Source organism: Aphis gossypii, chromosome 3 (assembly GCF_020184175.1).
Source record: "Aphis gossypii isolate Hap1 chromosome 3, ASM2018417v2, whole genome shotgun sequence".
Lineage (NCBI taxonomy): Eukaryota > Metazoa > Arthropoda > Insecta > Hemiptera > Aphididae > Aphis > Aphis gossypii.
This window is the reverse complement of record NC_065532.1, coordinates 3,187,913-3,203,378: the sequence shown is the minus strand read 5'-3', so window position 1 is coordinate 3,203,378 and position 15,466 is coordinate 3,187,913. Positions and strand designations below refer to the sequence as shown.

The 15,466-nt window shown below is 26.5% G+C and overlaps 1 protein-coding gene across 3 annotated transcripts in view; it reads right to left on the bottom strand.

The window, feature by feature from the left end:
* Positions 1-15,466, bottom strand: part of LOC114128981 (hemicentin-2-like) — a 364,378-nt gene that overhangs the window by 51,763 nt on the left and 297,149 nt on the right. For all 3 annotated transcript variants that reach the window (XM_050204625.1, XM_050204624.1, XM_027993598.2), the window contains exon 5: positions 2,190-2,298. In XM_050204625.1, the coding sequence (XP_050060582.1) occupies positions 2,190-2,298 (109 nt within the window). The remainder of the gene's footprint in view (positions 1-2,189; positions 2,299-15,466) is intronic.

Sequence of the window (15,466 nt, the reverse complement as noted above, 5' to 3'; positions counted from 1 at the left end):
CTTACTCGTTTTTTTTATACTGAATAGTTATTTAACAGAGTGATAACGAAAATTTGTAATCTAAAGTGATCTCAATTTTTTTTCAGAAATTAGATTTTTATATGCAAAGATAGATTTTAATTGCTTATTTAAGTAATGCATACCCATGGGTTGTAAATTTGGTGTAGCTCTTCAATCTTTATTTTAATATTTAGGAAGGATTTAATATGAAAAATGTCACTCTAGTTTTTTTAGCAAGTTTATATTTTGTAGTTTTGTTGAGAACATTATTATGGTAGATTTCTGAATACCCCCATTTTCCTCAATTTATATGTTATATTATATCTATTGTTAGATTTTATGGATGGAAATTACGACTAAGTTGGATTTTCTGGTTAGGATTTTTAAATTATAGGCTGTTGATTTGATGGACAGCATTTTTTAACAATATTTTTGTTCGGTTTCGATTTGTTTTCTATCAGGGTTGTTTAGACATTTTTATGCAGAGTATCTGAAGATTCAAGTAGCGGTTTGCTATTTATTTATTTAACCTGATGGGTTACTTGATTCTGAAGCAATACTACGTTTGGATTGAATGAGACCGTTTAGAATTCAGAGTCACTTTTGACATGCTCTGTAAACGTTTTTTTTTTTTTATATATTGTTTTTATTTATATTATTTATTTTTATTTTTTATATTCTTCTTTTTTTAGCTAGATAAAACATATAACAACCGTAGTGTAAAGAATCGTCATTACTGTTTATTTATATTTAAATATATATTATTTAAAATTTTTTAATTTTCTTAAATCATTATTTTAAGACTTTCCATATATTACCCTTAATGAAGATCACCAGTAAAACGTATGTTATTTAATATTTATGAATAAATATAATTACAGTGTATTTGCTTATATAATAATATATTTATACTACGGAAACCAAACCAGAAAAGACCGGAGATCGGCATCAGCAAGACACATTATGCATATATCATTGCGGCCCAGTGTGACTGTACAATATCATCCCTAAATCCCAAATGTATTAAAAAAAATAACTTGATCAATCCTTGAAAAGGACATTTTGGTCATTCGAATTCATCAATTTCAATTTTAGGTATTTTTTTTTCGTCGAACGCATATTATAACAGCTATAAGTGACGATTTGGGGTTTAAGAAATACTGAATACCTATTGAGGCATACCAAACACACGATCACTATATTTCGTAGTTCTAGCAAAAATCGAAACTAAAACCCAACTCTATCTCTACCAATAAACTACGATTCTAGACGAGACTACATAATTATAATATTATAATTTGATGAATCCCGTAGTTCGATGGTTATAATATGATATTCCAAATAGTAGGCCACTATTAAATTATCGTTATAATTATTAAGCTTAGTAAGTACCCCATCGTTCCAGATAACAAAAGACGATTTATCGAAATTTTTCTGATTTTCGAGGAACTGAAATCTAATTAAAGTGGCACGAGTTCATTTGTTATCCCCCCTCCTTATACATAAATTTAAATATTTATAATTATTTAAAAAAATATTTAATAATCGATTCAACTTTTGATATATTTCATACATAATACATTTTTATATAGGAAGTGCTCCGGGATATAAAATTAACAAATACGAATACAATTTGTCAAAACCATATTGTAGTAAATTAAATTTATCAAGTTATTTATAATATTAGCATTGTTTTCTTCAAATATTCATTTTTAAGCTAAGATTTATAAGTAAAATTAACTAGTCTCTCACAAAAAATTATTTGTCCACATGTTACATTGAACTACTCAATAAAAATATGTAAACGCATACAAATCTTATTAAATTTGTACGATTATATTTTTCCTTTCAATATAAAAATATAAATTTTAATATTTATAATTACTGAAAAATACGTTTTTTTTTCACTACATACATTTTAAACGAATTTTATCTTTTGTTTTAGTAATCAACATAGGAAAAAGGTATTTCGTTATATTCACCTTCTATAATTTATCATGTTTTAAATTGAATTAATAAATCTTTTTTATTATTCATTACATAATATGAGTTAAAATATAATTAATAATAATATAGCAAACAAATTAATTTTCATTTATTATTTATAATCAAAACTACATAAGCGCATTTGCAATTTTAAATATGATTTTCGTTAACTAATATAGATATATATATATGTGACTACTTACCGACAACTTTTAAATTGATAAAAATGCTTTTCGGTGGATGTGATGATATTTGACACTCGTATAAACCGGCATCTCGTAGTTGAACGTATTTTATTTGTAGTGTCCAATCCTAAAATAACAAAGTATAAGACAATATAAATTTAAATTTATAATGTATAAAATACAATAATTCAAGGTAGGTACAATATATTTAATTCATAGCTTTTTCTTACGATATTTTGCAGAAAACAAATGGTTCCTACACAATTTAAGATGTACCTACTACAGTGTTTTTCAATCATTAAAATGTTTGTATATTATTATTATAACTTCATTAAATAATAAATACATCATGAATCTGTAAATTATTTAACTCGTAACCACTAACCAAACAAAGCTATAAATTATAATATAATACGTATGTTAGTCAACTATAAACAATTTCGTAACTTTATTGTTTTAAGAAAACTCTTCGAAACTGTTTTATAGGTAAATATCAATCATTGGCTCAATTCATCCAAAACACGTTCCCAATTTCATTATTTATAAATACACATACATTTAATACATTTTTTTTCATTATCCTAGAAGCTTTTGTATAAATTAATTAAAATGCCTTCCACAACTCTCGTCCTATCTCAACAACTTTGGACAAATGGTTGGTCACATCTGCCGTTCTGTTCAGTCCGGTATACAATCTGTCAAACAGTTGACGAATCGTTGTGGACTATTGTGGTATACTGGTATCCTCGTGCTGGCAGCCGTTAGCGTTAAAACAAGATGGTGGATTTTTTTTTTTGGTAATTTCGTGGTAATACGAAGTTAAAATGTAAATTATAATTTGGAAAACTTTTATAGTATGTGCATTAACAATAACGTATTAATTAAAAAAAAAATAAAATCCTAAAATATTGGAATTTTATATACTGCTATATCACAATATTATATACTATATTGTAGTATATAATTACACTATTAACAATATGAGATTTAAAATTAAGGTGTAGAAATCTACATCTGTAAAAAGAAATATCGTAAGTACCTAAAACTTTTTAAAAATGTAAAATACAGTTTTCATCCAAGAGTAATTATTTTTACAATTAATTTTACTTAATTCTTGAATCTAAACATTAATTTATCTTATGATAAGTTATAGTACCTATATCTGTAATTCAATTACTTATTAACTATTTTTATTGAAAGAAACTCAGATTCTAAAATTATCTAGGTACTAGGTAGGTATATAAAATCTAGATACATCCATTTTTTTGGTCGAGTTATAATAAAAGTACTCATATTATGAAAAGAAAACTCTTCATACGTTTGAAAAGATTCAGTTATAAATTTTCCATAGGCAATGCAAGTACCTACGTTCCATCCAGTATAGATTATTAAAATGCCTACCTATACTTAACTATCTAATAGTTACTACAAGTCTTTCTAAACTTAATAAATAATAATATTGTTGGACGAGTACTCGATACACCCAACTGTTTACAAACTTTTCACAAAATCATATAAGAATACGTTTGAAAAAACTAACTACTATTATCTTCACGGGACAAGAATTATTTATTTAAAATAAATTTCTCGTCGACCTAAAAGTTTACACTAATGTTCGGATTTTACGTATAGCCTTCACGAACCGATGGAATAATAAGTAATAACAGTGTCTATAAGTAATTTATGCAATTTGTAACACATCTCCGCTAACTCGATAATCACGCATTTTTACGACGGTGTCATAATAATATAATAATAATAATAATATCTGTCGACTATAGTTAATATTAATATGCGCGACAACGAACCGTTATTGACGTAGGAACGAAATAAAAACAGAGGCTCTCATCAAATGTTCACAGACCAGGACGATTACCTTGGTCCTGAACTAAAACAACTAAATCTTGGGTTATTTTCGTCGGGGTTACGTGAGAGTACTTATCTTTCGATGCACGTACGTTGTGCGATCTGCACAAGTCGGAAACCAACCAGGCGAAATCCTGCAGTGTTCAATGTTTTACTTTGAAAAAGAAACAGCTAGAATATCGTATATGGTACTTATATCAAAACTCACGCAATAAGCATTGCAATATTCGGTCCGATTTTAATTTTAACCAACGTTTAAAAGGTATTACAACCGTATAACGTAGTCGCAATGTAACAGTGGATACCTTATACGAATATTATTTATTTATACGTATTTCTTATTATTATTATCATTATTATTGTTTATTAATTTATTTATGTATTTTTATAACCTATTGAGGCAGTAATAATGACTGTAGGTATATTCAATTTCTAGGGTTGTTTCTGGCAAAATATTAGATATAAGTAGTACTTTGATGGTTCAAAAGTAAAAAATATGTAGTATTTTTAAATAGTAAAAACAAAAGAAGAAATCATGTTAAAATATAAATTCTTACACAAAACACTATAGTATTTAATAAAATTAATTTTGTTTTTATTATAATTAAAACAAATAAATTGTAAGGACTAAGAACTTGAATTTTCAACAAATATGTAATTTAGCATTTTATATGATAAGATTTTCAAAATATTATCAACATCGAGCTTATTATAGAAATAAGAAACTTCCTATATTTTATTTCATAAAATTTCCAATTTATGTATCATCTACCTATTTTTTATATATAAAAATTTTGGAAATTTAATACAAAATATTACCTAACAAAAATAAATTGAAGCGATTTTTTTTATAAATATTTAAATTTCAAATTTTGACGAAATGGGAAATTCAAACAAGAAATCCTTTTCTTTAATTTTCAGTTTTTATTGTTTACGTACCTACATAACTATAGTTTTTTTGTCTAAAAATACTTATAAGTGGTTATTTAACCTACAGTGGTTTCAAACAAATATATTATGTATGTAAATTATAATGAGAATACAATATTATGATATTAAAACATTTTGTTTTTGTTTCAGTTATATTTCGGTAATTTTTCAATTACATTTCTATAGTTGTGGTAATGTAGTTGAGTGTTTCTCATCAAGTAGCATTATTATATTCCATCCTAAATAATATTTTGCTATACTTGAGCTTGTTGAAGGTTAATCAATTACCGAGGTTTTCCATTGTCAAGATTGAAACGAGTAAACTTGCCATTATTCAGTGGAATTAGTTCGTCATTATCTAAAATGTTTCCCATTACCTACTTGTAGATATATCTAGTTACTCCAGGGCAACGGACTCAGATCGGCCCTAGAAGAGCAGGTATCAATGCAACAAAACGTTATGCAAATGTATCACTGTAATTATCTGTAAGGGGGTTAGATGAGGGACTGTCCCATCAACCCACCATTGTCCGTTGTTAAGATTTGTTTTTCAAATAAACGATAGCGACCAGGAGGAAGCAATGCGAAAGCAGTCCCCTCCCGGTTGTCGGTTAAAAAAATTATATCTAGTTAATATCTTATTGAATGGATTTTTCCTTCTCATAATTATTACTGCAGATGTTCGGTTCGTTATCACGGACAATACTTAAGAAAATGTTCTAGTATACATACATCTATTCTAGTTAATCTGATTTTATTACTCAGAGTTATTAATAATTTAGGACTTAGGTATTGTTAAATCGATTATTTTGAATATAATTATAACGCTTATTGAGGTTTAAGGTAAACATTAATCTCTTGGATTAGAGTCGTTTAAACAGTTTTTGATTAGTAATTGAATTTAATACAAAGGAATATTGTGTTTGGTTGAATACTTTTTACTTGGGTTGAGATATTCTTATATTATAACTATAAAATGTTCAGTTTAATGTAATATATAAATTTTTTTACCATTATTATTGCTCTTTAGAGTTTGAGGTGTATTATTTCGGGACTCCTTAGTTAATTGAAGTTATGGTGGCGATACCATAATGGAGTAAACGATAAAGTGAGTGATGCCGGTCTTTTGATGTCTCTCTAATGGAGTATTTAATACTGTGGTTGATTATTAGATAGTTGAATTGTTATAATAATAGATATATATTTGTATTTCCCTATTGGTTGAAATTTTTGATATCAAATAGACTGCATGGTTTCAATATCTGAACTTATAACAGCCTACGAAAGAATCTTACCCTACCAAATATATGACTTTAATATTAGTAGTGTCGGATAGAAAAATCCCAAAGTTGGTGAAATCATACATAGTTTATAAACATCATAATAGCTAGTTAAACATCATCGTGTGATATGAAAATTTTCAATATGAAACTCTTAATTGGGTTAATACCATAAACAATATAATCGGCTCTAAGAAAGGAAATAGAACTTGTAAGTTTTATACTATACTTAGACAGTTGGTCTAATAAGGTCTAATGTTAGTATACGTTTGTTGGGATTATATCCTTCTTAAATTAATTACAATATGGTTACCAGGAAAACGTACTAATTACTTTTTATAAGCTTATTATGTACCATGAAATAAATATGTTTTTTTTAATAAATGTAATATTTATCCTTAAAAATCCTAGATGCGAATAATATTTGTTGGAAGAAAATTTACAAATATTTTGTTAATTTTGATTAAATTGTTGTTTTGAGAGACACCGTCGATTGAGTCGAAAATAAAAGCTTAATATCTTTCTGATAAAAAAAAAAATGGGAAATAGCTGTGAACGTAAGAATTTTTTTTTAATTAATATTGTTTCATTATTAGAGAATAGATTTTCAGATACACGATGTTGATCCATTTTCAGGTTTTACGTAATTTTTAAAAATTGAACAACGGGCCATTACCCATTACCCTGCTTAATATTGAGCTAAGACTTAATATACTTAATAGACTTTAATATACTCATATTGACCAATATCCTTAAATATTTACCTTATAACGTATCATGATTCGTACATTATAAATAAATATAAAAAAATGGATACAATAAATCTTGTTTACAAACACGTTACGATAACCTTATTAAGATATAATTCATAAATCTCTCCCCGGTGATACTTCAAGACGAATACTCAATACACCAACCTGATCAACCTCGACCTTGTCATGTTATAATTAATAAATATTTAACATATTATGTAATAATCTTATTAAAGCGAAATAAGCAAACAAATAAAATCAAAATTTTCGTGTTGAGAATAGCTTTATTGCCCAAATGCAAACTAGAAATTTTATTATGAAAAGCTTACTATATTATCAGTATATAACCCGTATACACCATTAAGTAATAATTCCACTGGTCCATATACTTATTAAATATTAAAATACTTGTTTTGTATTTCAAATACGTTTGAAGAACTTTTAGAAAAAAATATTTAAGCCATACTTTAAATATTCATTTTATGATTTTATACTTCAAAATACAAATACTAAAAAAATAAACAATAATATTTGTATGCTAAATTTTAGAAGAATTTGTTTGATGACTTTGCCTCCTCTCACTTTAAAACATACTCAGTAATCATGCATGAATATTTATATACCAAAAAGCTTACAATAGGACGCATTTCACTCCTGAAGGTTATATACCGAAGACAAGTAAAATTTATTCAAAAGTATTTGCAATTTGTTTAAAAAGGATTTATATTTGTATTTAAAATTTAAATACTTATTAGAAAATATCTACAACATTTTTGAAATGCATTTCAAAATAATAATAATTGTAATAATTTATAATGTGAATGTAGCCCATGCTACATATGGCTATTAATAATAATGACAATAAATATATTTACCTAAATATTTACATACAATGCACTTGTAAGTTTAAATCATAATAAATAATGAATAATCATTGCTTATAATTGACGGAAAAAAGTATTATTATTAATAATACATTGGGTAAAAAATTTCAGATTCCTTGCGTTATAGTTGTGTACAATGTATAATAAAATAATAGGTTGTAAGCTGCACAACCAATATAATAGTTCAGTTTATCGTCGTTAATTATTTTTTTAATTTGCTCATTAGATTTATTTTAAGTATTGTGTTAATTTGTTTGTATTGTTTATTATTATTTTTTTTTTTAATAAAACGAATAACGCGACGGACCGAACACTTTTTAATTACTATTAATGCTTAATGCTTAAAACTCAAACATCTCTAGAGAATTTATTTTTATTTATTTATTTTTAGATGAATGGTTTAAAAAAAAAAGTTTTATATAGGTACCAGTACTACATAGGCACAATAATTTCTTCAACAAAAATTAAATATATTAACAGCTGTTAATAAGGGTAATTCGATAAAACAACTTCAATCCTCCCCTTTTTCACTATTGTAATCTTTAATAATGCATTTATTTAAATTCTAATTTTTAATAATACTTTCAAATACTTAGTTATTTTATAAAACCCAAAAAAGATTTACAAATTAATTTTTTTTCAAACAAGAACCATTCTTTTTGGTTATAAATTTGATTAAGCAAATATGCGGACTACTGAAAATGTTGATGCACCAAATCGCAATTCGGTTGAGTATGTTCTGAGTTATTAATTCCATGTAACTTATAACCACGTACTAATGGATTATCACTATGATTATATAGTCTATGATAAGTTTAAAATAAATTGGGTTTTGAACATTTTAAAAACTAATAAATAATAATAATTAATATTAATCTTGTTAATATTTTTTAATTTGTAAAAATTACCCGACTATAATAATTAATAAGAAATAAATTATGATAAACCAAAGATTTTGTTTATTTTAAATTGTATGTGTATCATGAAGAACTATAATACTAACAATAGAAACATAAAATTATACACGGAAACCACTCATTTAAGTTTAAATTTATAAAATATTGGTGTATAACAGTTTTCAAAAAATCATTTGCAAAAATCTGCAAAATTAAATTAATTACCTATTTGATGAACAAAATATTTAGTATTATCAAGGACACTCTTCATTAAATTGTATAAACATTTAAATATTATAAAATAATGAATACAATATACATGCAAGTGACCTGTATATATACTTCAAAATTATGATATTATATAATTTTAATAAATACACTGTTAAAGGTTAATAATCGGGCGATTATGGAGAATACTGAGCATTTTATGTTTGATGAATCACTATATATATAATATAATATAGACACTAGCTAGGTACTTCTTGCCCTCGCGAAGTAACTTAAAATAGCTTTAGACGATACTTAATAGTCATAATATTATAATTTACTTTCTTTCATTCTCTGACATTACTGAAATATCGATTACACACACAGGCACAAAATACAGTGTTTTTAAATTCTTATCATAACGTAATAATATTATGTAAAGCTGCCCGGCTGTGTCAGCCAGACATAATAATGGTTCGACTAATATAGTATAGCATAGTATAATAGGACTAAATATATTATTATGTATCCGTATTCTTTCATGAAACTAGCCAGACGATGGTCAAATACTCAAATGGGATTGTTCGTCATCGTAGTCTGGAATAATACAGTCGATTACCGTCCGAGCTCCGGGTCACATTTGCGGGTACTGAATAGGTATATATTTATTATATTATTTGTATTATTGTTATTCATTATTGTGTTTTTATGTTGAAATTCAACGTATTATAATACTACAGTAGTAGTACATTGTATACATATGTATACGCTGTCCGATAAGACAATCGACCGGCCATCCACGTTACGAGGACTCGTATTGTTATTTTATAATATATTATACTTTTTATTACGATGAGCAAAAATTGTTAAATTAAAAAAAAAAATAACAACAAACTGAAACACAAAATATATGACGTATTTCCTTGTGTATGTTTATGTGACGCGTACCTATAGAATGAATCAAAGTGATTGTTTTATTATTTGGGGTAATTGAATGAAATATAGAGATAATAATTCTTCGATTATTGTAATACTTCAATAATACTCGTACGATACTAAAACATAAACGTATTATTTTGCGATTGTGAATTAAAATAAGAAATAAAACAAGTTGGCAAAGCTGTAGACGTGTTAAATTATCGGTTTTTAAACGTATCTTAATACAATGCAATAAACTACATGATTCTAAAAACCATTTTAAAATTATGACCTGTAGAGTGTAATAAACAACAATATTATAGTAATTGTTTATCAGTAAATCATGATTATACTATGATATATTGATATCAACAATAGTAACTGTATATACCTAATATATAATGGTAACCAACGAACAGACGGACACAGTGAGAATATAAGGTGTTCTAAACTTAAAAAAGGGGATTCCACAATACGGGTTTTGGAGTAAAATAGACTTATATTCAACTTACTGACTTGAGTAGGGTTACTGCGATAATAATTTTAAATATAATATTTAAACAAACATTTTTTAATATGTATTTTACTAAGTTGACATTTCTAATAATTTATACATTTTTTTAATTTCAAATGAAGTAATTAAAAATGTGACTCGAAGAGTCCAAAATTGACTTAACCAAAAAAAGTAAACTCTGTTTTCATAATTTTACTATCGGTGTGAAACTCAGATCGGTAAACGTTGAAACTCGTTTAAATTTATGATTCACGGCATTTCACCGTGAAATAATTTCGATCTTACTATCTTAGTCGTTTTAGTAATACGTCTGTTCGAATTCGTAAGTTCGTATAATGCTTTCCTATCCCACTCGCTATTGAAGAATTCAAAATAGACTTCCTAATAAATTCAAATAAACTATTATTGGAGTAAAACTTAGTACCAATATGTCAATAATACATGTGTATTTTTACAAAATCCAAAAAATATTAAAGCACGTCATCTAATCCTTGTCACGACCGATAATTTTATTATAATAGCGGAGATACTAATACCGACGATAAGTACGGTACACCTCCGCACATCTCCCAACAATCGAATAGATTGAACTAATCGTGATGGGAGGAAGAATATTGCTTCGACTAACAGTACCCGACTCGGTAGTGGTACATAATGGTGTCTTGTATCACCCCCACGGGTCTGTGACACCTCTGATCAACGCACGCCTCGTATTCGTAACGCGTACATGCCAGGAAGCGATTCCCGAGGCTCTGGTGACACGCTGAGAATCGCATCTACCCTCCTGATTCCAGGAATTCTCGGGGCCGACACATTCCGTCGCAAACAAAACCATTGATCGTGGGACCTGCGTCATTGACAGACATCCGAAGCTCCGGCGGCTACGCTGAGAAAACGCACCAACCCTGGGACCTGCTGCAGAAAACTATCTCGTATGTGCCAGTAAAATACGACTGAGAACAGAATTTTTAGTAATTCGTTTGAGGATGCTACAATTAGCTACATTTATAAATATTTTTCCGACTTGACTGCAATTAATAATTTGTATAGAATAATTGAGCACGATGTTTAGTACTTGTCAAGATAAAATTCGAAAATAAAATTAAGAGCGCAAATAGAAAGCTGAATGAACCAGGAAAGTGGCTTAGTTGTTTTGACCTACAAGAACAATTCAAAGAAGTATTTTTAAAGTTAACGACGTTGATAACAAGCGATAAAAAAGAACTACCAAAAATATAAATAGTCCATAATAATAATAAATACAATATATTATGTATTAAAATATTTGATACAAAATTCAGTTAATTTATTAAAATATTTAGAACATATTCTATATATTATACCTATGTTATAGGCTTATCCACAAATTTGATTTAGGTAAATCTAACTTATTATTTATTAACCCTCCACCGCCCCATTATTTATTTAGTCACATTATTTTTACTAGATTATATTATTTACGACTACGATATTAAATATTTTTATCATACATTTAATTCATATATATATATAAATAATAATATATTACCTATTCATTACACTTTTAATTTCAGTTTACAAAATGCAACATGCTTAATCATTTGATAGTCAATTAAAAAATGTGAAAACGTTATACCTAAAATTTAAAAAATGTTTTTCATTTTGTAAAACTATCTTATATGTAGATAAATTACATTTTCATGGAAATTAAATATGTTCTTCTTCCTGACAAATAATATAAAAACCAGTAGCGCAACCACAGCGGGTCCATAAGTTTGGATTCTCTTCACTCCTCCCCAAAAATGTAAACAATATATAAGTATATAAAATATTGCAATCCTAAAATGTTCAAATCTAGTTTAAAAATTAAAATATCGAAAAAAATCAACGCTACATTACTAATAATGTTCTAACTTTTAAAGGTTTGATAATAGATATTCACTCTAATATTAAAGCTAACAATACATAATGAGATTACTGGACGAAAATTTGATATATTAAATGTACGATGTGTTGATGTACCTATGTAAGACGAAGCCCACACATGCAGATGTTTCTTTTTTAATCAATTATTATATATTGTTATTTGTCTATTTAATTATTTTATTTTGTATAAGCGACAACATAATATCATTAAGAAAATAAATAATCACGATTTACCTTTTTTGCTAAGAGCTTGTTTAAAATGATCCATATTGAAACGTTAAGTAAGTAACTCAAACAAATGCTAAACAATAAAACAATTGATAAACGACAAAATTACAACTAACTGAACTGAACTAACAAAATAAAAGTATTGGCTATCCAGATTCCAGGCACGAATCCAGAACTTATTATTTACATCTTGAATAAAATTTCGCTAAAAACGCCATCGACAAAAAAAAATTCATTTTATCAGCTGACGAAAACGGACATATTTTTTCTATGTGGTATCCCATACACAGTGTTGTAAACAACCAAATAATTAGGCTGATAAATATCTGACAGATAAAAACTTGTTTTTGTCTAACATTCAAATTCATACATATTATTTTCATGTCTGCTTAAAATGTTCAAAATAATAATAACGTTTCATAAATAAATGTTCAATATTCTAGTCTCTAAATTTTAATATACATTTTTATAACCAGTGGATAATAAATAAATAAGTTTTTAATAGTGTAGTAACTAGTAATAGTCCTTACATTATGATCTCAACATTCTAACAATGTCAACTACTACATACTATTTTTATAATTAATTATAAATTATTATAATACATTTCACAACTTTTTAGATGTTAGAGCTGTTACGGTCATTACTTTTAAATTTTAATAACTCAATATACAGGTATGTACACATTTATAAGCTATTTTGGTTTTTGGATCACTACAAATTACAATTCATTTAAATGTATTATTATTATTATTATTATATATCTCTTTCTCCCTTACCCCACCATTCAAAATTGCTGAGCACGCCACTGAAACTAAGTTCATATTAGAAGTAGTATCAAATATCAATGGATGCTCCCTTATATCTAACGCTGTCCAATGTCAACTCAATTACTCATTATATTTATTTTATTTTATTCAGGTATTCTTAGTTTTCTAACTTTTGTATACAGATAGTTTATGTATAATCGAGTATATAATTGATGTTTTGATACCGATTGAACAACAATATTTGAAGGTAAAACAATTAGAATGCGAATTGCGAGCGCAATATTGGTATACGTATTGACCGTATAAATAAGGAGCACAATATTAATTTACTGACGTTAAACTAAAATGTTATCTTGGGTGCAATTAGTCCCTTGTCCGTAAATATTAGGTAGTTACTTTTTTATTGTATAGGTAGCAAATATATTGCACTACTTTTGATATACTTTACATTAAATTACACATAGGTAGGTAGTTATTACAATAATGATTACCTTTCTATATTTTATACTCGTGCAAATACGCTTTTATAGAATTCTATAATACTTATGTATTAGGTATTGTGTTAAGTATTAACCGAATTGAAATTTATATTGTTACCTACTATTTTAAGTTGTAGCTAGGTATATTATTCCGTGATTAAATTGTATTAAGTATTTTTATGTCTTACTCAATTTGCCATGTTGTGTAAAAATGGTACCAAACTACCAACTATATTGTATAATTCATATTAGTTCGTATATGGTATATAGGTACTAATACTAACTGTGATACACTAGTCAATATAGGTCAAGGTGCTACACGTATGTTTGTAACCACCACTTATTATAATTTTACCTGCTATGGACTCTAAGCCAGCTATGGTATAAAACATTATAATAAATAGGTAGAGCATAGATTTAAATGCAATCGTGTATTATTTGTATATTTGTTAGTAATCTGTACGAATACTAATGGTTTTGAACTAACTACTAAATACTAAATTTGATACATAATCAGAAATCTAACGTTTGGGAATACACAAAAATTGAAGAACTCACAGACCACAGGGTCTTTGCATCCACGCCTCCTACCAATTTTAGTCTTCACATTATATTTAAAATAACAATAATTTCAAATACACATTTTGTGATTTATTTTAACATGATTTTTCTTGAGTACCTACAAATTATATTTATTGAAAATTTGTTCACTTATAAAACTACTTGTTTTATCCCTTTTGATATGTAATATAATAGCTGGAAACACAATACCTAGGTAGGTACTTATATTTTCTTAATATTTAATATTGTATAAAATATTTTAATATTAATGATAAAAATTACTTCAATATAGTCAAGTATTAATAGAAAAATGTTTTTATTTTTAAGGATTTACATTTTTAAGTTGTGGGTCCACAAGTCCCTTGTGCCGATGTACATTAAGCATATTTAAGTACTATTAAATTATATACTTAACTATTTTCAAAATTTAAAATCAAGATGTAAACTACTATTTCATAAGTTGCTAATTTTTATAATAAATTCTGTCGACTGTAAACATTTTGTTTCTCAGTAAGTTAATCATTTTTAACAAAATACAATTAACTTTCAAATTTTATCATCATGTTAAACAATTTCTTCCCAACAAATAATAATTATAATTATGTACCTCATTATGCCAAATTTACTTTAAATTATGTTTATATCTAATAAATGAATAATTATCAAGTAGATAAACGATTTAAGCAAATAAATTTGTTTTTACTATTGACAATTTTTTTTTCTGCAAAACTTCTATTACATATTAATAATTATTATGGTAAATGGTATAATTTGATACTGTTTCTTCAAACAAATCCGTGCTCTAGAAATCAATGAGTGTCATAAATGGATAACCTCTCACATCACATATTTCTGTAAATATTTACAGAATTTTTATATCATGTATTTACCTATAGCTAAAAATATGTATGTATTTCTTCTTTTATCATAATATATCTTATTGTGTCTCATGGGTATGATTGTATGGTGCAAATAAAAAAAAAAAAAAGTAATTAGTACCTAATCATAAACTAGATAGATATTTCTAGGATAGTTTGAGTTTGCAACTTGTATAGTAATTTGTTTATATCCAATCACTTCAATGCTCACGAAAAACATAATAATA